The 21,880-nt window shown below is 39.4% G+C and overlaps 1 protein-coding gene across 2 annotated transcripts in view; it reads right to left on the reverse strand.

Annotated features, from left to right (window-relative positions):
- fras1 (Fraser extracellular matrix complex subunit 1) overlaps positions 1 to 21,880 on the reverse strand; it is a 293,698-nt gene that overhangs the window by 93,437 nt on the left and 178,381 nt on the right. For both annotated transcript variants that reach the window (XM_067572464.1, XM_067572456.1), the window contains exons 20-27: positions 20,672 to 20,827; positions 16,444 to 16,590; positions 15,769 to 15,915; positions 13,924 to 14,064; positions 11,657 to 11,797; positions 11,293 to 11,433; positions 7,886 to 8,189; positions 1,256 to 1,340 (exon numbers count right to left, since the gene is read on the reverse strand). In XM_067572464.1, coding sequence (XP_067428565.1) covers positions 1,256 to 1,340; positions 7,886 to 8,189; positions 11,293 to 11,433; positions 11,657 to 11,797; positions 13,924 to 14,064; positions 15,769 to 15,915; positions 16,444 to 16,590; positions 20,672 to 20,827 — 1,262 coding nt within the window. The remainder of the gene's footprint in view (positions 1 to 1,255; positions 1,341 to 7,885; positions 8,190 to 11,292; positions 11,434 to 11,656; positions 11,798 to 13,923; positions 14,065 to 15,768; positions 15,916 to 16,443; positions 16,591 to 20,671; positions 20,828 to 21,880) is intronic.

Raw genomic sequence — 21,880 nt, forward strand, 5'->3', positions numbered from 1 at the left:
TGGGAACAAATGTGCCTTGGCAGACTATCCGTCTCTATTACCTGTAATGTTAATGAATTAACCAGCACAGAAAAAGAAAAATTCTTTATGAGATACTTTGTTTTGTAGCTCATTATCTGCTAGGAGAGCACATTTATAATGCAACTCTATGTGGCATTTTAAAGACAGTTTATTGTTCTCGGGTGCTTTTTGAAAAATATTTGTCAATGTCATTGAGAGTAGCTGATTATATAAAGGATATATTAACCCTTTCATGCATGAATTATGATAACCTCAGTCAGAAGTGTTTTTATTCTTCTTTAGGCATGAAAAAAATATTTGAACTTCATTTTTTTAAACACGCGAGTTTGTCTAACTTAGTGGACAGATGATTAATTGTCATTTTCTCCCAACATGAAATCAATACTTGGAAATTTTAATAATTGTATTACTCCTTAGTTGTTGCTTGATGTTACAAAACTTTATTTACCTGCAAGGGTCTATTACTATAGCGGGATTGGCAAGATATTCCTGAGCTGTTGAGCGTTTCCAGCCGGCCGGCGGCCATCTTGGTTTTGAGAAATTTGTGTTGCACTTACAAAGGCTGGCCAATGGATGGTAGTGTACGGGACGACACACTAGAGTCCACTGTGTTGGCTGATGTGCAACTATACCATTAAAACCCCATGTATATATAAGAAAACGGCTTTTGAATAGCTGTCCGCTGTAGTGACCGCTATGTATGAAAGTACGGTGGCCCTGAATTGCACAACACAACGACAAATAACAAAACACAACCGCAAACGCAGACAACACAACAACATTAACTTCTACCGGAAAAGAGGTAGGTACCTGCTATCAAAAAAGCTTGTTGCTGATTGGATGGACTCACTGTTCGTCTTTTTAACAGGAAGGATGCGCTGTCCTATCTATCTATCTATCTTTATATATATATATATATATGTATATATATGAAAGCATGTAGATTTTCGGGGGTTTTTTTGTTTTTTTTTTTAACTTTTTTTACCTTGTTTATCCTGTTATGAATCAAGTTGAACATAGCTTTGGGTGGAGACTACACGGACCCAAAATGAAGGCGGACAGCGCCTCCTTCCTGTTAAAAAGACAGACAGTGTGTCCATCCAATCAACGATGATCCTTGTCAATAGGAGAGCGTCCAATCAGCAACAAGCCTTGTCGATAGCAGGTATGTGCACTTCAGGGCCACCGTATGAAAGGGTTAAGAAAGTTTCTGCGTGTTTATATGATACTGTACCTGCATTGACACTGCTTGAACTTGAACTGTTTCTGGCTGAGAGAACAGCTGTGGGTCAGCGACACGTAAGGTGAACTCGCCGGTCCTGCAGGAAGACAGAAAGAAACAACATTTGTAAGTAACGATACAGAAAACAGCCTTCAATTAGAGAAATTAAAGTTTGTTCACTGTCTCTTTTCTCAGAGTCACTTTGAGTGAATATAGCCTAGAAACAGGCTTTAGTTAGCTCTGGGGATTTCTGGGAAAATTAGTCATGTGAGGCGAACCTGGTGTGTAGTCATTAGATCTAATCACCTCCGTGCTGTCGAGAGGAGCGGAGGACAGTAACCACACGTACACACACAAAACACCGGCCCACCTGCTCACACACACACACACACACTCATCATAACCAATATCTCCTCTCACTGTGCCAGCCTCAGCATCATCAAAGACAAGGCTTATTACCCACAACTCCCCGGGGCTGGAGCTGGTGTCGGGTGCAGCGGCGAACTGCAGCTGACGACCGAATGACTGAGCAGGTTGTTGGTTTAGTGACGACTGAAAAGGAAGTACGGCTACGAAACTGAAGTATATGAATGTAATATGTTACAGCGACGATACTGTTAATGTTAAATGCTTCTTAAACATTGAACGTTGTTGCATCCAGCATCGTTATTTAGTGCCAAAGTTGAAAATAGTGCAGCGTTAATGCAGTTCAGCAAAAGGAAAACATGACAATGAACACTTTCCTCTCAGATTAATAATAAATTCTTACTTTTTATTATAATATAACGAACCCTGATGACCTTTAAGTTATCTAACGCTGTAAAGACCTTGCATGACAACCATACTGTAGTTGCCATGTGCATGTTGTCATGTTGTAAACACCTTCATTAAACGCAATCCGGGGCTGTTTTTGTTTTATATATTTGTATTTTTTTAGCCTTTATTTGACAGCAGAAAGCACAGAGAGACAAGAAACAGGGGTAGAGACAACGATATTACATGCAACAAAAGTCAGTGGCTGGAATCGAACCGCAGACGTTGCGGTTACGTCTTAAATATAAAATATGTAATTTCAGCCGCTAGAATAAAGCTGTTTCACCTAAAATATCAGTGTTTCCATGACAATGTTCAGCGACCACCGGACATCCTGGGAGTTTGCCCAGTTTATTTCTCTGATAACTTAGGGTTAGGGTCCAGACGTCCAATGACTAAAATCCTTCTTCCGGCTAAAAGATATAGTTAAAAGCGACCTAAATTTATCACAAAAATGTGGCTTAAAACTGAATAAAAGTCCATTTTTAACAGTTTGTTTGGAACAACCACAACGCCGATGTATTATCTTGTATGTGTGTAAGTTACTCTTTGGTAGACGCCATTGTAGCAGACAAACACAGCGCCGCCGTATGCATCTTGTGCGTGTTTACTCTTTGGTAGAGGAGGTATGACGCCATTGACAGGCGACCAAATGAAACCGTTACTTTGATTAAATTACAGATTTCTCTGGGTTGGAAAATTTTTGGAAACATTTGGGATAATGTAAGTACACAACTCATCCATATATATATATCATAGGTCTAGTTGTTTTTAGACATTTTAATGTAGAATAATTACATATTATACCTTTAACCAGCAGGCTACTGGTCCGCTCCAGTCTGGAGCTGGTAAAAGTCACTCTCACTGTAAAGCAACAAGCAATACAGCATATTTCTTGTGACATTCACACACTGTCACAAAATGTCAAATTAAGTCCAGTCTTTTTTTTTTTTAGCAGTGGACAGTTTGTTCACTCATGACGCAAACTGCAAAAAGTTTCCTTTCTTTTCCTAGTTACGTTGCGTTCACAAACATAATCACTGCCTGGATTAAGTTCACAGGCCATATTTTTTCGAATTAATTAAGAACTAAATTTATATATCGCACTGAAGTTGGAGGGAGGACATCGGGGTAGATGGGGGGCGTAGAAGACACATGATCGAGAGCCCACCATAGACCGAGGTTCACATCCTGAAGATCTGCAGGTTGTTAGATTTAAGAGAGAAAAGCTCTTTGGGTTTAAATGTTCATAAACATGTTACGCTTCAAGTCAGTGCTGACCAACAACATGATCTTTCTCTAACTTTAACTGAGTGCTGCCAGTGTCTAAACATAACCATAAACATTTCATAATACTGTAGTTACTACTAGAAGATATTAAACTGCAAGATCAGATAGTTTGGTGGAGAAAAAAAAAGAACTACATTGTCTCTGAACACATTTAATGCTTTCTATGTTGAGAGAAAACATAACTCAACCAGCTTCATGTTTCTAGCAAAATGCATCCACGCTGTTTTATATAAAAACCATAACGAGAGCAGAAGCTTCCACAGGGGGCATGAGGGTTTACTGAGTGGTTGAAAATGATCTCAACTCGGCTGAAACCCTGCAGGAGATTTAAAGAGCGGCGTGTCAAGACAGCACCATCATCAAAACACCAAATGAGGTCATATCTTTTGGAATAATGGTGTTCATCTCTACAGTAGATTTCCACATAGACCACTGAAGCTTTTCTGGAGGCTTGTGGCGACCGTAAAACCTTTCTCAGACACTTTAAGTTGGTGTATCCACTTATTTGTCACCTATCTGCATATTTACTATCTCCTATAACCATGGTTCCCCCTGTACAGATTGAATGTTTGATGTCTTTTTGCATTCTTGAGTAAAGTAGTGCCTCTAGTTTAAATTCATGTCTTGCACAACACCTTCTTACTGCCCCGTTCAACAATGATAAAACTCTTTTTGAATGACAATTTCTGGCAGCAAAAGTGAGATTTGTCACAGCTTTGCAGCATTTGTTACGGCCAGAATAACTGTGACTCATTAAAGATGTATTGGACAGCTTATTAAAGTCACATAAGGAATATATTTCTAGGGTAGTTCATCTAAATCTACTTTATGTGCAGGTTATAAATGTGACTGGTGTATTTGTTGGATTCATTGGTGGAACAGCTTTTGATCTGTGTGTGTTTTTTTTAATATATAAATATTTCTCAATGGCAAAGTATGCCACTGAGACTTAACATTTTGTTGGTGGTGTCTGTGTCTCGACACTAGTGAATAAAAACACCTTATTTCAGAAAATGAGTTCAGTTCATCTTGAGCCACATTTCACGATTACATTTTTGTTGCCTCACTCGTTGTTCGTTGTTGTTCTGGGATGAGAGAGACTGGCTGCAGCAGAGATGAGCTCCTGAATACATCTCAAACATTTTGCAAAATAACCTTCAAATAATCTTCAGAAAAGACAGAAAAGAAGAGGTAACAGCATTAATCAGCAAGAACAGAAGAGGAAATATCATCTTCGGATATATTTTTTTGAATCAAAACAACTAGCGAGCTGTCAACTGCCAACATTATGAACTGTCCAAAGGAGAAACTGCACTGAGGGAGTTATTTTGTGAAGACAAGAAGAAAAATTAAGGGGTTGTTGTTGGTGGTATTCTCTCTCTCTCTCTCTCTCTCTTCATGAACTGGTGTGATATGCAGTGTTTTTGTCCATATCTACTAGGGGTTTGCCCGAATACAAATACATTATTCGGCAAAGCACAAATAGTGGGCTTTATACAAATATTTGTTTCATACAATAAAGAGATAAAGCTGAGCTATTGACACAAGCAAAGTGCTCCCAACAGACTCTCCATAACCTGTTGCTCCCCTTCTCCTTTCCACAAAATTAGGTTGTAAAAAATAGGCAATAAATGAAAAGTGCAAAACAATAATCACCTCTGAAGTTCGTCCCTACACATTAAACGGTGTGCTGTCTCTGTGTTATGGGTGTATAAATAGGTAGAGGTCTGTCTGCAATGAGGTGATGAGTAAAGTTTTAGCTCAGTAATCAGCTCAGTCGTCTATGATCTGGGAGACTCCAGTTCGAGACGCGATGTGGGGACCTCCTTCATAAGGTAGTTTATTCATGAACACTTATTCTAAAATTAAAAGTGTCATAAAAACAAAAACAGGATTTTTAAGCCTCTTTCCACTTTTATTCAAATACAAATACAGATACAAATAATTTTGCTGCCTCAACAAATACAGATACAAATACAAATACTGGGATCTCTGCACATCCCTAATGTCTAAATCTGCGTCATCGTGAAGAGTGCAAGGGATGATCGTCAGTTTCTTTCGGACACGAGAAATACTGGCCTTAGCTGGAGCTGCGACGGAGAGGAAACATCAACAGGACGTAGAAGCTGGGCAAGCACAGAGGAGTTCAAGCTAGGATAACCGTTAACCCATACAAACCGCCAGTTGCAGCAATCATGTTGCCTAATGTTTGTTCTCTGGGCAGCAAAATGGATTATATAAGTCCCCAATCAGTGCTGGTCACTTGTTGACATGTAAGAGCTGTCTACATCCAACTGAGACATGTACTTTTCTCTCTAAATGCACTTTAATGTTCTTTTTTATACGTTTTTATTGTTTTTTTAAAGGGAATTTTTTAGATATATAGTATATCTTTACCCTTTCTGTTGTTGCTGCACTGTTGTGGGCTGGGAGGAACAGCATTTTGTTTTTTTAATGTGTATGCAAATACACAAGAAAATGACAATTAAATTCAAAATCTTGAATCTTGAAACATCCACAGTGACTTGTGGTGTGTGAGTGTTTTGTTTTTGGAGTACGTTTTTCTCTGTTGGACACATCAACTTGTATGGAAATCAAACCTGACAGCGTTTGTTTGTGTTTCTGCGTCTGCGGCCATTATTCCCCGCTCCACATAATGTGAAAAATATGGCTATAATATGCAGATTACATCCTATTTGGGGCTTTAGGTTTTATTGTCTCAATTAATCTAATGGCTCAAAACCGGGCAGTGGACCATATTTTGCTAATTCTCTGGCTGGCATGAGGCCCTCTTAGACCAGACCAGCTGAATAAGGATTGACTAAAGTGTTTAATATGTTGATTCCGACTGGCTGAACTGATTATGGGCTCAAACCCAAAATACCGCAGACCTGTCACAGGGAAAAGGGCACAACAGAACAGCTGTGATCAGGAAAACTAGCTCCTGGCTGAGCTTTAAAGAGGAGACACCTATCCCTTCCTGTACATACATATTAACAGCCTTTTTTTTTTCATAGCTGACACTGAGATCAAAATATGCAGAACGAATATATATGCAAATCTGTGCATATTAACTAAGAAATGTAAATATAACGCACCTTCAAATCCATGTGTAGGTTAATGGAAATGAACTTTACAGCAGGGAAGCGGCATAAATCAACAGGTTTGGACAATAACAAGCTGATAAAAAATTAAATGTCAACATACTTATAGATGGATAGCGGCGAGACGAGGTGTCAACTTTCAAACAAGCAAATACTAAAAGAGAAGGGAGGGCCGGGGGGGGGGGGCTTGTGTCAAAACTGTTACTTTCACAATGAAATTCATACCAGATGGATTTTTAAGTGTTGGGTATAAACTGGTAGTTAATCCACAGTATAACTTTATACTGTTATACAGATACATATGTGACTCATTAAAGGAAAAGCTGGATAAATGATGTGAATCGTAACATCCTGCAGCCTTCACAGTCATCAGATTTCAACCGAATGCATAAGAGTTTTTTTCTGGAGACCTGTAGCGGCTGCAAACCTTCCTAATAAACCCCTTTATGTTGGTTTTTACTCTGATTTTTACTTGTATATCTGAAGTTATGTTCAGAAGAACTGTTATATATCCTGCTTTTGGTTCTGCAGATGGAGCTTGGTGTAAATAAACGCAGGAATTTATTTTCCCACTTTCCCATCAGCTGTTTAGAGGCGTCACTCCTTGTTATCAAATCAGATTCCTCCACGATCTCTAACCGCCGATCACGACTCAGCTGTCAAACTTTATAATCTGTTTCTGTCTGTCGCTGTCAGCTGTCATTCTCCTCCGCCCCGCGTCCCGGAAGCTCGCTCCACTCCTCTTCATCCCAGATCACCTCTCTGCTCCATTACTTCGGCACCAGGCCACCAGAAGCAGCGACCTACATCACCAAGATCTACACCTCTTCATCACCACCACCAGTGTATAGACTCCATCGGGGGGGGGGGGGGTTATCCTACACTACTCTCGCATTCACCCCCCCCCCCTTTATATCCGGTGACATCACAATGGCGCCAAAGAATTTTCCACCTTCATCTCTCATGCTCGTTCAATAAATATCATTTACTTGAGTCTCCCCTGATTGAAATAATCGTACTTTAATTAGTGATTTCCTGCCAGAATCACAGGTGCTCCCCTTTATGCTACATCAGAGATGAGTTGCATTACTTCACAGTTTATTTCCTGCTCCGGTGGGAACAGAAGTTTGTCTCTCTGCCAGTTAAATCATGGATTTCTCCCTTCATCACTGACGAATGTCTCTGAAAGGAAGCTCTTTGATTCTGAGTAACGGACACCAATAACTGATATTTACCATTGATGTTTGCTGTTTTTCTACTTTTAAACTTAACTGCAGCTGCTGGAAATATCTGGATGCGTCACCAGTCTGTCCAGTTGTCTTGTGAAACTCAATGCACAGTGTTCTTTAACGATTTTGAGAGTTTCTGGATGGATTTTCCATCTTTAAAACATTCTCCTTAAACCCCCCAATTGAACCACATCGGACCCACTGACCTGGCTTTGTCTTTCTGGTGTCTGAACCGGACCCGGCCGGCTCTCAGCTCCGCCCAGGTGAAGGTGTCATCCCCGGTCAGCTCTCTGCCCGCCTTCCTCCGGCTTTCCTTCTCTTCTCCCGCCTCCTCCCCTCTGAACAGGACCAGCCGTCCGTTACTTGGGCTCTGGACCAGCTGGAAGATCAGCCGCTCAGACGGACTGTCGGGGTCTTTCACCCGCAGCAGGGTGGGGGGCAGCGGGGCGAAACCGCCGAGGGGAACCAACAGGGAACCGTTGACCCGAAGGACGGGAGGTTGGGTGTTCACTGAGAGGTGGAGGAAGCGAAATTAATGATTTTTGGTGAATCACATGCAAAATAAGATTCTTTAATGTTTCCTGCAGGGAAATAAGTCCGGTTCAAAAAGTCATTAACAAGAGTAAAGCAAATAAATGTTATCAAATATAATTATAATGACAAACAAAGTGTAAATATATGTAAGACATGAAGAAGAGATAGAGAAATACTGCATGTTTCTGCAAGTAAACTAATCATTCTGGGATATGATGTCCTGTTATTTTAATAACAGTGGATACATATATTAAGATATTATTACTGCAAAAAAAAAGCTATTAAAACTGACAGGTTTCATAAGTCATTTATGATAATAATTGAGTGAAAACTAAAAGAAATAAACTTTCATAACACAGCGAATAACAAACAGCCTCTAATTATTTCAGTTAATACATTTTAATGCTTTTTTTTTTTCTTAAATTGATCTAATTAAAATCACAGCTGGATCAGACTGTGAGTGGGTGGAGAGGACAAGAGGAGGTTATGTAATGAAATGAGAAAATGGGAGAAAGTGTGTAAGTGTGTGTGTGTGTGTGTGTGTGTGTGTGTCTGTGTGTGTGTGGGTGAAAATGCCGCTGAAATTCGAGCGAGCCATCTCGGTCTTTGGCATTTTAGAAGTTGGCTTTAATTGGACCTGACTTTGTTAGGGAACTTTTTTTTTTTTTTTTTTTTTTAAAGATCAGCTCTTTTGAGAAGTCGTGTTATAATCTCATTATATCTCCTCTCTAATGACGCCAACAGGCTCTCGAACATCTCAAACTTTCAGCCATGTAATTACACTCACAAATGAGAATAAGTCTATAATTTAAAACGCTAATTTCTCAACTTTTTTTTCTTTGGTTTTGCAAAAATTTTTAAAAGTAAAAAAAGAAGAAAATTTCTTTCCAGGCAATTTCACTTGATTAACTCGTGTATTAGCTGAAGCTTAAAGGCTTACAGATGTTCATTATTTCCAAAGAAGGAAGCATTTATCACAAAGGGTGCATGATAGCATATTTCTCTACTAAAATTATCCTTTGTCACGTTTCATAAATCATCTCACAACCTCAGTCTTCTCCTGAAGCTCTCTGTCATTTCCGCCTGCAGGTTGATGACAGCCACTGTTTGAACACAACAAGCCCAAAAAAAATGAGAATACAAGTCTCCTCTAATGACCTGACTGCAGAGACAACGCTCTCTGTGTTATTCAGGACGACCAATTAGTATGTAACCAACAGAAAGACTCATACTGTCAGTCAGACAGCTGATGTTGAAAAGCTGAAAATAGAGAAAAACTTCCAACGACTCATAGATTGAGAAGCCAAAGATCAGGAGAAGTAAGACGTGTCACTACGTTGTTCTCTGATAATTATATTCATGTCATGTTCATCTTGTACAAGCTGTTTTCAACACTGAGCCTACAAGAGATGTTGTTGAATCAAATGAATAAAATGTAAAAGAGGTGGCTTGCAGTGATGAAACCACAGAGAATTCGTTTTAGCCATTTAGTTTATAGTTTACAGCACAATCTCAGTGCTTTCATCAAGCCTGTTTCCAGCAGCAGCAGGCAGCTTTTTTTTTTACAGCAATCAAGGTCTGATAAACTCATTGTGCACAACCTGCTGGCACCTAAAATCAGAGAGACACAATTTGAGACTAGCTGGTGAGGAAAGTGAACATCCAGCAGCGAAGGAGCCAGATGTTTCCAGTCAGAGCTAAAGGTAGAGAGAATATTAGACTTGGATTCATCAGGTGGACACATGCATGACAATGTTGCAGCGTATCTGCTCCGTGTGTGTAATGTAAATAAGACATAAGGCCTAAACGCACTGGAAGCATTATGACGCGCGTCAAACTGCCTTGACGCATCTACTCTGACCTTGTTTCAATTTATAGAGTCATCTGATGCGCGTCAGTTATCGCTTCCAGTGCGTTTAGGCCTTTAACATGCTGGCCATGACGTATTTGTAAGTTGGTAAAGTGATGCAGCTTTAAGAGGCTGTTACCACTAGGAGACTAAAGTCAAAACTCTTAGCTGTGCACTACTTCGATGTGTTTTGACGATTGACATCAGACTGAGAACAATGATGACAACCTGAACTTTTATTTAACTACAGTTAAATACTTTAAATCAACACAGTTGGGGGAACAAGATCAATTTTTAATGGAGCAGCTCCATCACTGGTACTTTGCAGTGCTCAGCGACAGGTGATTTCCTCAGGATGAATTGTGAATTAATAGTGAAAGTAACATATTTTACTGTTAGAGCTGTAGCCTTGGTTTGACAACAGTCACACACACACACACACAAAGCCCTTCAGGCTCAGTCATACAGCATCAGGCTGTGGGATCTTTGTGTTAGCTTAACCATTGCATGCCTCGGTTAATATGCCTGTTACCTAGCAACCGACCATGTTGGTTTGGTTTTTATGTGACATCTTGAGGTCATTTACATTATTTATGTGGCCTTCTTGAATTCATTGCATTTAATAGAAATGACATCACTATTATAGTGTTTGGACTGCTGTCAAATAAGCCCACATCATGAAGTTATTTTTTATATTTATTTGATATTTCATGCAAGTTTAAATGCTTTGAGCCAAACTAAACATGTACAATATTTAGCTTTGGGAAAAACAATCAGTCAAGTTTTGTTTTGATTTAACTCAACTTATTTTTTTAATAAAAACACGAGAGCCATTGAACTATAGAGACCTGTAACTGTAACACATGTAGTGTAGACAGTGCAGACAGTACTTTCATAATAAAGTACTGGAGCAGAGATCCAAGAGAGACGTCTAATGAGAAGTATTATTATATTTAAACATCATGCTGAATACTGGAATTATTAGATTTTTGACTTGAGGCTTTTAAGCCATTTTTAATCTGTAGGTGTAATTACTGACAGTGTAAAGAAACTCCAGTAGATAAGAGTCCCTGAACTGGGAACAGCTTTAAAAGCCAGAAACCTAAAAAAAAATCAAACTGTTACAGTCACAGATATCGATCAACAGCTCAGTCAACTCTATTGATCTTCAATAGATAATAATGGTCATTTTGTGCTACTGTATGGAACACTGAGTCATCATGTTATTACCGTGGCAGGTCCTGGTCTTCTTGTCGGCGTAGTATCCGTGTCCGCAGTCGGGGGTGCAGTATCCTTCCATGAGGTAGGTTTGATCCCGACAAGCTGTGCAGCGTCCGACGCCGTCACACAGCACGCAGTCGGTTGAGCAAGCTGATAAAAGAAGTGGATTAACGTGAGTGTTTTCTTTCTGCTTCTTTAACCTTCACTGACTCAAACAACTCAAATTATTTTCATGCATATTTTTTTTTTTTAAGTCAAATAGATATATTGAGCTTGCACACATTCCTTCATTTCAAATTAAGTCTCCAAGTCCATAAATAAAATATAAGAGAGATAAAAGAAGGATTGCATTCAACAAAGTGTGACCTCTTACATTTGCAGACTTGGGAGGAGGCATCCAGGAAGTAGTTTCTGCCACATTCGAGCACACATTGACCCTGCAGGGTGGCGTAAGGAGGATGGCACTGCAGGCACTGACCAGGGCCTCGACACTCCAGACAGTGTTCATCACAGCCTGGCAGAGAGATGGACACAGCATTCGATACTGGGATAGAACCAGTGGCGTTCACTCATGTGGCACAAAGGAATACAGTGATGTAGTGACATTGAGGCTTAGATTGGATGGACATAGAAAATGTGAGGACAATGAGGACTCAAAATATGTTAATTCTTAGTTTTTCTGTGGTTCATATTTACATTTTAATGATGAAGATTTGACATTTAGGAGAATAACACAAGGTCGTAGTTTACAGTGATTTTAGAACAGCTAAGGTCGTTTAGCAACAAAAAAATGCAATAATTTATTGATAACAAATAATGATTCTTCCGCCAAACAATGTAGTTCTTCAGTGATACTTAGCAGAATGGTTGCCAAGCAAACAGACGCAGTGGAAAGCATGCTAATCAAGCTAGTCAAGCATGCTTAAAGATCGGTGTGATAATTAACATTTATCTGGATATCCTCATTAACTGTGCAATTGTTAAAGTAGTGTTCAGTTATGTTAGCACTCCTCTTTGCTGGTAGATAACTTGGGAGACTCAGCAGCAGGACGTTTTTTCCGTTCTCTGTTTAGGAGCGACATCTTCAGGTTAAGCTAACCCACTGTTGCTAACTCAGAGGCTAACTCCCTTCACTTTAATCAGCAGGTGGCAAGAAAGACATGTGAACCCAGCTTTGGTATTGAGCAACATCCGGGGCTGAGAAATGAAGCCAACACGGAAGAGCCGAAAACCTGCCCTCTATCTACTGGCCATCAGGTGGCGACTCCATTGGCTGCAAAAAGTCTGTTGCTTACGTAATGTAACCATGGCGTATAGGCGTAGCTGCTGCTATTTCACAGTGTGTTTTCAGTTCACTTAAGTTTATTGTAACATTTTGGTCACCTAAAAAAAGTCTTGTTCAACGTTCTAATAAAAGACCAATCAGTGAGTCGTATGATTAGTACATTTTGTTTTAACAGTTTTAGGCCTGTTTTTTGCTAGCGAAAATTATCACTGTTAACCATAGATTGTAAATGCACCGTGCTAACCAAGCTAGCAGCTAGCGCTATGGTCAGCTCCACCCTCTCGTCCAAATATGGTCACTTCTGGCTCCAAAAATCAAACATGGTGATGACCAAATCCAAGAAATCGCGACACTCAAGGCTTCAAAACAGCAGTTTCGCAAACCAATGGGTGACGTCATAGTGACTATGTCCATATTTTATACAGTCTATGGTATTGAGGAGTTGTAGCATTTATTCACTGACAAATAGCTGTACACAATGTACACACACTGCACTGCTACGTTCACGGCTATACTGCTAGCTTCATACTCTCTGCTCTGGTCGCCAGCCTCACTGTCACACTCTCTCTCTTTATTTCTCCACCACACACTCCCTACTTTCCGCCTCAATGGATACTCACTATTTTGGCCTGAATTTCAGACATTTGGGGCCGTCTGTCCATCTTTCGCTTGGATTAAATTAATCAATCTTGTTGGCTTTTATTGCACTTACAGTAATGTGTGAACATAAATTAAGTAACCGTGGGGGGTCCTGTTGAAGGACGCTGCGTTTTAATTGCGTGGTGCCAGAAACAAGCAGGGACGTGCGTGTCTCCTTTCTTTTTTATCTTCCTCCTCTTTCCACCACTCATCCACACTGAGCCCACCCATTAAATCAAAATTCACAACAAAATCTGACATTTTGAAACAGTCTGGATGGGTGACTAATTGCTGCAGTAATTTGTAATGCGGTCACCAGTGTGTGTTTATAGAGTATTTTACAAGTGCTTCGAAAGTGGCTCAGCCAATCATAATCAAGGACCGGAAGTATCCGTTTTATAACAACCATTAAATGATTAAACTGAAGTTCACATAAGATTTAACAGGAACTGTAAAGCATATTGTGGTTTCTCACAAGGAAAAATTACATCTGAACAGCAAAAAAAGAATCAATCAAACAGTTCAGATGTTTAAAAGGGTCTTCTGATGTTGATTAATTGCTTTAATATGAAATAGATGATTAAACAAATCACAGAAAGCAACTTCAAGTGGTCACAACTGAACAACTGAACATAAACATAGATGAAGAATAAATCTGCTACAATAGCCCCAGCTGTACATGATGAGTGAGCTTATCTGCTTTTTGATGAACTGACCGAGGCATCTGTCTCCATCCTGATAGGATCCGGGGGAACACCCCTGGGTGCACACTCCATCCTGCAACACGTATCCATCCATGCACTGCAGGCAGTCGGTTCGCAGGGGGCCTTTACAGGCATTACAGCTCCAGTCGCACTCTGGAAACAGGATGGAGGGCAGCAAGGGAGGAGGAGGAGGAGGTGTTCAGGGCATTGGGATTAGAAGTGAGGGGATGTTTGAAGATGAGAGCAGAAGAGAAGAGAAGAGAAGGAGGGAAAGAGAGAAAAAGAGATTAATAAACTATTTTTTCCAGCAGGGGATTTATTTTAAACCCATTTGTGTTTTTTTTAATTATTTATTACCTGCACATCAGTTGTGTTTGTGCCGTGCTCCATTAACATTAGCAAGAAAATTAAACGTAATTAAGACAAATAATTGTTTAATTAGGACAAATGTGTTTGTTTAAGCTTCTAAATTTGCAGTTTAGTAGGTTACAGCTTCACAAATAAGGAAAAGAAGGAAAGGAAAACTAAGATCGACGTTTATATTTTACGTTCAACACTTCACACATAAGCCTTCTTCATGTACTTTAGAGAAAGGTCTAATTTCTGCTGTTAAACATTAAAATGATAGCTCATTAGAAAATTCCTCAGTTTATCTCACAGTCAACATGAGACACAGTCACACATCTTTAAAGGTCAACTCTTTCTCTTCAGTTATTTTCTTATGTGACAGTGAGAGAGTGGGAGGCAGACTACTGTGAAATATAAAAGTTAAGCTTCTGCAGTTTTTCTGAGGATCCAAGAGGGAGGGAAGAGTTAAATAAGTGGTTCCTCGCTAGAAAAAACATCACTGAAACCAAAGTGAATGTAAGTTGTCGGTAGAAGTGCAGATGGGTTTTTAAGAGATTCTCTCAGGGAACTTTAGAAGTTCCCCAGTGGTTGCAAACTGGAAGCCTCCAGAGGTTCCTAGAAGCCCTTTTTAGTTTTCAGAAAGCAGCTAGCAGTGCTGCTTTCTAATGCTCCGGGTTCATCCAGGGTTCAGAGGATTATTCAGGTAGCGGCTGCAGTTAGCTGGAGGGATAAACACAGCGCCACAAGTTGGATGGTTAAAACTACCAGTCAGGGTGGGAGGCACTGTCTCACAGGAAATCAAACAGTATCTAGCCAATAGCGGTTAGCTTAGCCGCTAATCCTGTAACGGACGTGGGAAGTGGTGGTTCCACCTCAGGGGCCGGTCTCTTTGGGCCCCGTACCTAGAAAAATCTCATTATATTGAACCGAGTCACTGATAAAGGGAAGTCTATGAGGTGGCGTTTGTGGGAAGTAAGCCTCACATGAAATGGCTTTCTGTGAATTAAAGCGGATATCTGTGCTAAGCCGGCGTGACAACACGGTCGGGCTGTGTGCATTCTCAACCTAAAGCCCATCTAGTCATTATTCTTTAAGGTTGAGCACAAAGGAAAATGGAAGTAAAACATATTTTCACACATTTTATTTGTGAGAAGTCAGATTCAGTCTGACAGGATGTGGTCCGGGCTGGTTAGCGGGTAATAAAAGTTATGAACAGTTATTGTATGCAGAATGAAAAAAAGGACAAGTTATTCAGTCCAGACATTTATCCTCTGAGGCTCATTTATCAACTTCTCTGTGCACTAGAAGATGTTATACTGAGTTAAAACGCACACACAGAGTGACCCTTTAAACCCAATGTAGCATACCGCACTACAATATGGATGGAGAATAATTTATGAATGTCATAAAGGGCGTTCTATATATCCCCCATTATTAATCCAGAGTTCCCCTCGCCCTCCTCAGCACCACTGCAGTGTGTGTTGGGTTGTCATGGTGACGGCAGCGTACCTCTGCAGGCTCGGGTCGTAGTGTTGAGGTAGTACTGATGGGCGCAGCTGTCGTACTGGCATTCTCCGAACAGCAGCACCTTGGCCGGGTCGCGGCAGGACGTACAAACACCCGCCATGTCGCAGGTCAGGCACTGGCTGTCACACGCTGCCGGAAACAAACAAAAAAAAGGTCGGACACAAAGATCAGTTCATGATTTCTGAGACGTCTTCATTTTGCAAAGCGATTTTGTTGTGTTTGCAAATGATGTAACAGCTCATCAGGCAGCGGTTACAGAAATGATTACATCCATTAAGGTTGTGTTGATTAAAAGGCAAAAATAGATAATTTTGGGTGCAGATCCAGAATTTTTTACACACATTTTACAAGTGAATGAGGCATTTTTTGAATATTTCCACAATTTTCTCTTTAACTACTGCACTGCAAGAGGTATGTCCTGTCTTAATACTTTCCAGTTAATTAATTTGAATACCAATTACTGTAGCAGTATATGTCAGCTTTAATAAATGTCTAATAATCCCTGTTTTAAATGTTTTCAAGGCAATATAAAGCAACACAAGTACAGTATACAGTATGTGTTGCACCTGTATCAAGTATAAAAGTGCTTCTGTTTTAGTAAAAAAGAAACAGATGATGCTCACAAACAAAAGACAAAAGTGGTCGTTCTCTACTTACCCTGACAGACTCTGTGACTGTTGTCATAGTAACCCAAGGGGCATTCGGTAGCACAGAGACCCGAGGGTAACAGAACGCTGTTGGCGGGGCAGGAAGTACAGGAGAGAGGCCCCGCCCCGCTGCAGGAATCACATGATGGATGGCATCCTGGGAAAAAAAAAATAGGTTAGAGTGAAGTTGAAGATGAAACTGCAGAGATTCCCAAGTCGGGAAATTGGGTCACGGAAACATCATATAATTAAAGGAAGACAAAAAAGAAAAATATCAGTTGGATACGACTGAACCGAGGAATATCATAAACAAAATACATACAAAATAAAAACAACAGTTCAATGTAATGAAACAATATTAAACATGAAGTACATAAAGTATTAAATCAGTATTGCAGTTATGTAAAATCTTATAACTCTCAGAAAAGTTAGATGACTAAAAGCTGCTGAAATATCAACTAATTTATAAGAAAATCATTCTTCAGTTTAAAAATACACGTTCATAAGACTCACTAATCACTATCAAGGGCCTAATCATTCTCAGACCCTTTGAAACCAATCTAGCATATTAATGAACCAAAAAACTTTCACAAATGTCCCTCTGATGTGGCAAAATTCATCCACAGACCCGAATCAACAGGTCAACACGACATTCAAAGCTTTTCCAGGACATCTCGGGTCATTTTCCAGGATGTTTTAATGACTGGATAACTGCATTACATTTACCAGGATGTATGTGTGTGTGCTTATTCCAGGCTGTAGTTCTGTGCTTATGTATGTTTTGTAAAGAAAGTTCATTATTGTGTGTCTATGTTTGTTCATATCTGTGTGTGAATGAAAATAATTGTTTTATTTTCTGTATGGGAACGGATATAAATCTTTTTCGGTGGGTTTATGCATCTAAATCTGCTATTTCTATCTTTCTTGCTTTGTTTCTTTATATATCTGTAGTGTTTGTGTGTGTGTGCGTATGTGCTTATGTGTTTTATGTGGTATACATGATGCGTTCATGTAAATAATGTTCATTATTGTGTGCCTATGTTTGTTCATATCCATGTGTGAATGAGAACAATTGTTTTATTTTCTGCATGGGAGCGGATATAAATCTTTTTCTGTGGGTATCTGCATCTAAAAGTGCTATTTCTATCTTCCTTTCTTTGTTTCTTTATATATCTGCAGTGTGTGTGTGTGTGTGTGTGTGTGTGTGTGTGTGTGTGTGTGTGTGTGTGTGTCCTAGGGCTCAGCTAAATGAGACTCCAGAGGTTTTACTCTTACAGCTTGAAGCGTCCTGTTTGCGCTCTTGCATTTAAATTTGTTTGCTGATTTACAGCAGATCAGCGTGGAAGCGGCTGCTACCGCTGAGCTGTTCAACCACCACAATGATGAAGATGATGAGGACGAGAATGACGAAGATGATGATGATGAGAAGAATCATGAGGATGAGCGGGTTGATGATGATAGCATTTATGAGATTAAAAGGGGGGGGCGTGAGAATTGTAATGATGAGAATTATGATGATGATCAGAATTACAATGAGGAAGACGAGGATGATAATGAGAAGGACGATGACTATCCTCCAATCACTCCCTTCTCTACGTTCACAAAATTAAATCTCCACTTTCTATTCACAATAAGTGTCTGAAATAGTTATAAAATATCTGCTAAAATGTGTAAAAATACATAACTCGACTTGTCTAACCAATGATAACCTTTATTATGTTTCAGAATGATTTAATTAGTTTGATATTATGGAAATTCACATATTATTGCATTGGATTTGTTTGATATTAACCAGTGTAAGTGTATTATTTAGCTATGGTTTAGTTTTATAGGATAATGCTTCCTTAATAGGTTTAATTACAGAATAGAAAATGAAGGTTTATTGATTTTATTGAACCAATATTACAATTTCTAAGTTTGTTCTCACTGGTTCTCATGATGTTTTGACAACAGAAATGAGTGGGTATTCAATTTGCAAGCGTATAATTTTCAGATATTCGATAGGAATTAAATTATCTCCCTTTTATTTGAAGGTCAGTTTTTGTCTCCACACAAAGGAATTAATTAGTATCAGTTTGGTCCCTCGAAAGAGCAACAAAGATCCTTTTTATTTTCAAAACACGCCTCCTAGACTATAAAAGTTTACAACTCTTTGTCTGGCTTGTCTTCAGCTTTTTGGGCTTCTGTTTTTTGTTGCTGTGGTGTCTTCTGTGTTGTGTTGTTTTTTTTCTCTCGGCCGTTCCAGCCATTATGTCCCATGTTACATTTTGGATGTTGTCCTTTCTTATTTTTCCTCTGAGGGCTGAAAGTTGAAATCACAGAGATTCAGCACAGATGCCTAAACCACAAGCCAAGCCATTAGAATAATCTATTATTTTTGTAGTCTCTTATTTTTATCATGTATTTAATCTTTTGACTAGTTAGAACTACATGCATCCATCTCATCATCAGCTTGCCACTGAATGCACCAAGTCTGGGACACTCCCCCCCACCCACTCTCCAGAGAGGCAGTGAACCAAAGCTGTTTCACTGAATCTGCAGCAGTTGCCCTCCACCCCCTCCCCCATCCTACGCCCCCCCCCCCCCCCCCCCCCCCCCCCCCCTCCCCACCCACACCAAAGATCACAGAGTCTGCATCTCTATGCTGCACTCTTCGGGGAGTCTGCCTCATCATCAGTCCTTCATCACCACATAACAGTAGGAAAACCATCTGCCATGCTTCTGTCAGAGAGTTGATGCAAGAGCTCTCCCAAATTACATTTTATTGGCTTTACTTAGAGTTAATTGCCCTCATTGCATTTTTGACTTGTTTTTGAAAACATAAATTCATTCTGCGTTTGGCAATAACTTGTTAATTTTATTTACTCATTCATTCATTTATTCATTCATTCCAGTTGTATCACCTCTATCCCCTAGTAGTTCAATACATATCTTGATTTATTGCCAAGTCGTTGTATTAGATCAGTCCTACAGAGATGGAGGTCCCTGCATTCAGAATTTATGACTTTCAGATACAAGACTGATTAATTTGATTTAATTTTTCCCCTCCTAATTAATGAATTAATGTAATGTAATTAATTACATAAATGATTAATTGATAGATCAGTTAATTAATTAAGGGAGGTGGTGTCCCATATAATGTTACGAGTGCTTAATATTCATTTCCGAGTGTAGTAACACTGTGATGGTGATTTTTCTGGGCTCAAGCGTCATAAACTTGTGATGAATGGAAACACTTTGGAGAAGACTTTAACTGTACTTACTTTCACTTTGAATGCAGAGCAACTGTGTAAATGCTTATAGGATAATACAGGTTTTCCAAAACACACTAACTCCTCCAAATCCCCCCCCCAAATCTCTGCCTGGTCATTGTTTTGAATCTCTACAGCTAAGCTTCAAAGCATCAACAACAGTGAGCTGAGAGGAAGTTTGGGGATTTGGGTTCTCTAACAAAATCGGCTATACTTTTATAGCCTGTGACAATATGCACTGAAGTCAAATCTACTGCAAAATAAAAAAGAATGCAAGTATATCGCTCTGACAAAGTTAAGACTTATTTATTTGGATGAAGATGATGAGGACGAGGATGACGAAGATGATGATGAGAAGAATCATGAGGATGAGCGGGTTGATGATGATAGCATTTATGAGATTAAAAGGGGGGGGGGGGGAGTGAGAATTGTATTATAATGAGAATTATAATGATGATCAGAATTATAATGAGGAAGATGAGGATGATAATGAGAAGGAGGATGACTATCCTCCAATCACTCCCTTCTCTACGTTCACAAAATTAAATCTCCGCTTTCTATTCACAATAAGTGTCTGAAATAGTTATAAAATGTCTGCTAAAATGTGTAAAAATACATATCTCGACTTGTCTAACCAATGATAACCTTTATTATGTTTCAGAATGATTTATTTAGTTTGATATTATGGAAATTCACATATTATTGCATTTGATTTGTTTGATATTAACCAGTGTTCATATCAAGCAAAGAATGCAAGTATATCGCTCTGACAAAGTTAAGACTTATTTATAAAACTGAATGTGTCTTGACAAATTGGCTTTTTCAGCAGAGGATAAGAGGTCTCAAGTTTAACGATCTTTGAAATCATTTGGCACAAAGATTTTTCTTGCGAGCTTTATACTCTTGGGCAGTTCCAGCCTGACCTCTGATCTTCATATATATATATATATATATACTCTGTTTAAGTCAGAGAGTAAAAGTCCTTACTGATGCAGGCTCCGTGCCAGCCGTAGCGGCCCCGCGGACAGTGAGAGACGCAGTGATCGCCCAGCAGCCACGTCCTCGGCGTTTTACACCACAGGCAAATACTGCCGACGCCCGTCTGGAGGTCCGCCGTGCAGCGCTGACAGTCTGAACTGCACTCTGAAGGAAGGACACACACGAGAGGAAAAGATTATATTACATATATCATAATACGTATAAATATTATCAAAGTCACTGCTTCCCCATTTTAGTCTGCCATCAAAATGAAAAGTGCTTAGGAAACATTGTTTGGGTATCAGAAGGAAGAAATCATCCTAAACATCACATACTAATAATCTTCATGATATTTGTCATTAAAATAACAATAATAGCAGCTTAAATTAACCTTTTTTTTGCTTTTAAAACAATACTTGGTTATCATATTACTTTGAGCATAACATTTAAAGCCCTTTATAGGACTTTTACTGGATTTTCAGTCATATTAAAATATTCAATGTCCTCTGATGTCATCAATCACTAGTTAATACCTGAGATGGAGTCGTCTTTTGGTTCTTCGTGAATTAAAATAACAACATGTCTTTAGCAAAATAAAGTCATCACAAGTTCTTTTTCTTAAGATGTAAATGTTCTGATCCAAGGAGACAAGTTGATCCAGGGAGCTGATGAATCATAATGCTTTCGGAGTGTAATATTTGAACACCAAACCTGGATTTCCAAGGCTATCTACTTATTTAGAAAAGGCTTTTGGATTGATATTTTGTGGGGAGTGGAAACCTTGTTGAAAAGTTAAAAAAAAAGCAAGAAAAAAAAAAGCAAGAAGTGAAGACTTAGACATGAAAGAACAGTTTGTAACTTTAAGGATGAGGTGAGGATGTCTCATCAAGACATTCGGGGGAGGAAATTCTTGCTAAACACTGCAGAGAAAGACAACACACGATTCTTTTCAGGTATCTTCTCTCTCTTTCTGTCCGTCCCTGTCCTCCTCTTTCAACTCTCACACTTGGATCACCATTTTTCTTTTAGATAAGTACCTGTGAATGCTGTCCCTCACAGATATAGAGATCAAATTTCCCCATTTTAGCTTCTCTGCACTGGTTCCCTGCAAAATCCAGAACAGAATTTAAACTCCTTCTCCTCACCTATAAAGCCCTTAATGATCAGGCACCATCATAGTACCCTTTGACCCCGCTAGAGCACCAACTCCTCTCCTGT

Source organism: Thunnus thynnus, chromosome 2, assembly GCF_963924715.1.
Source record: "Thunnus thynnus chromosome 2, fThuThy2.1, whole genome shotgun sequence".
NCBI classification, from domain to species: domain Eukaryota; kingdom Metazoa; phylum Chordata; class Actinopteri; order Scombriformes; family Scombridae; genus Thunnus; species Thunnus thynnus.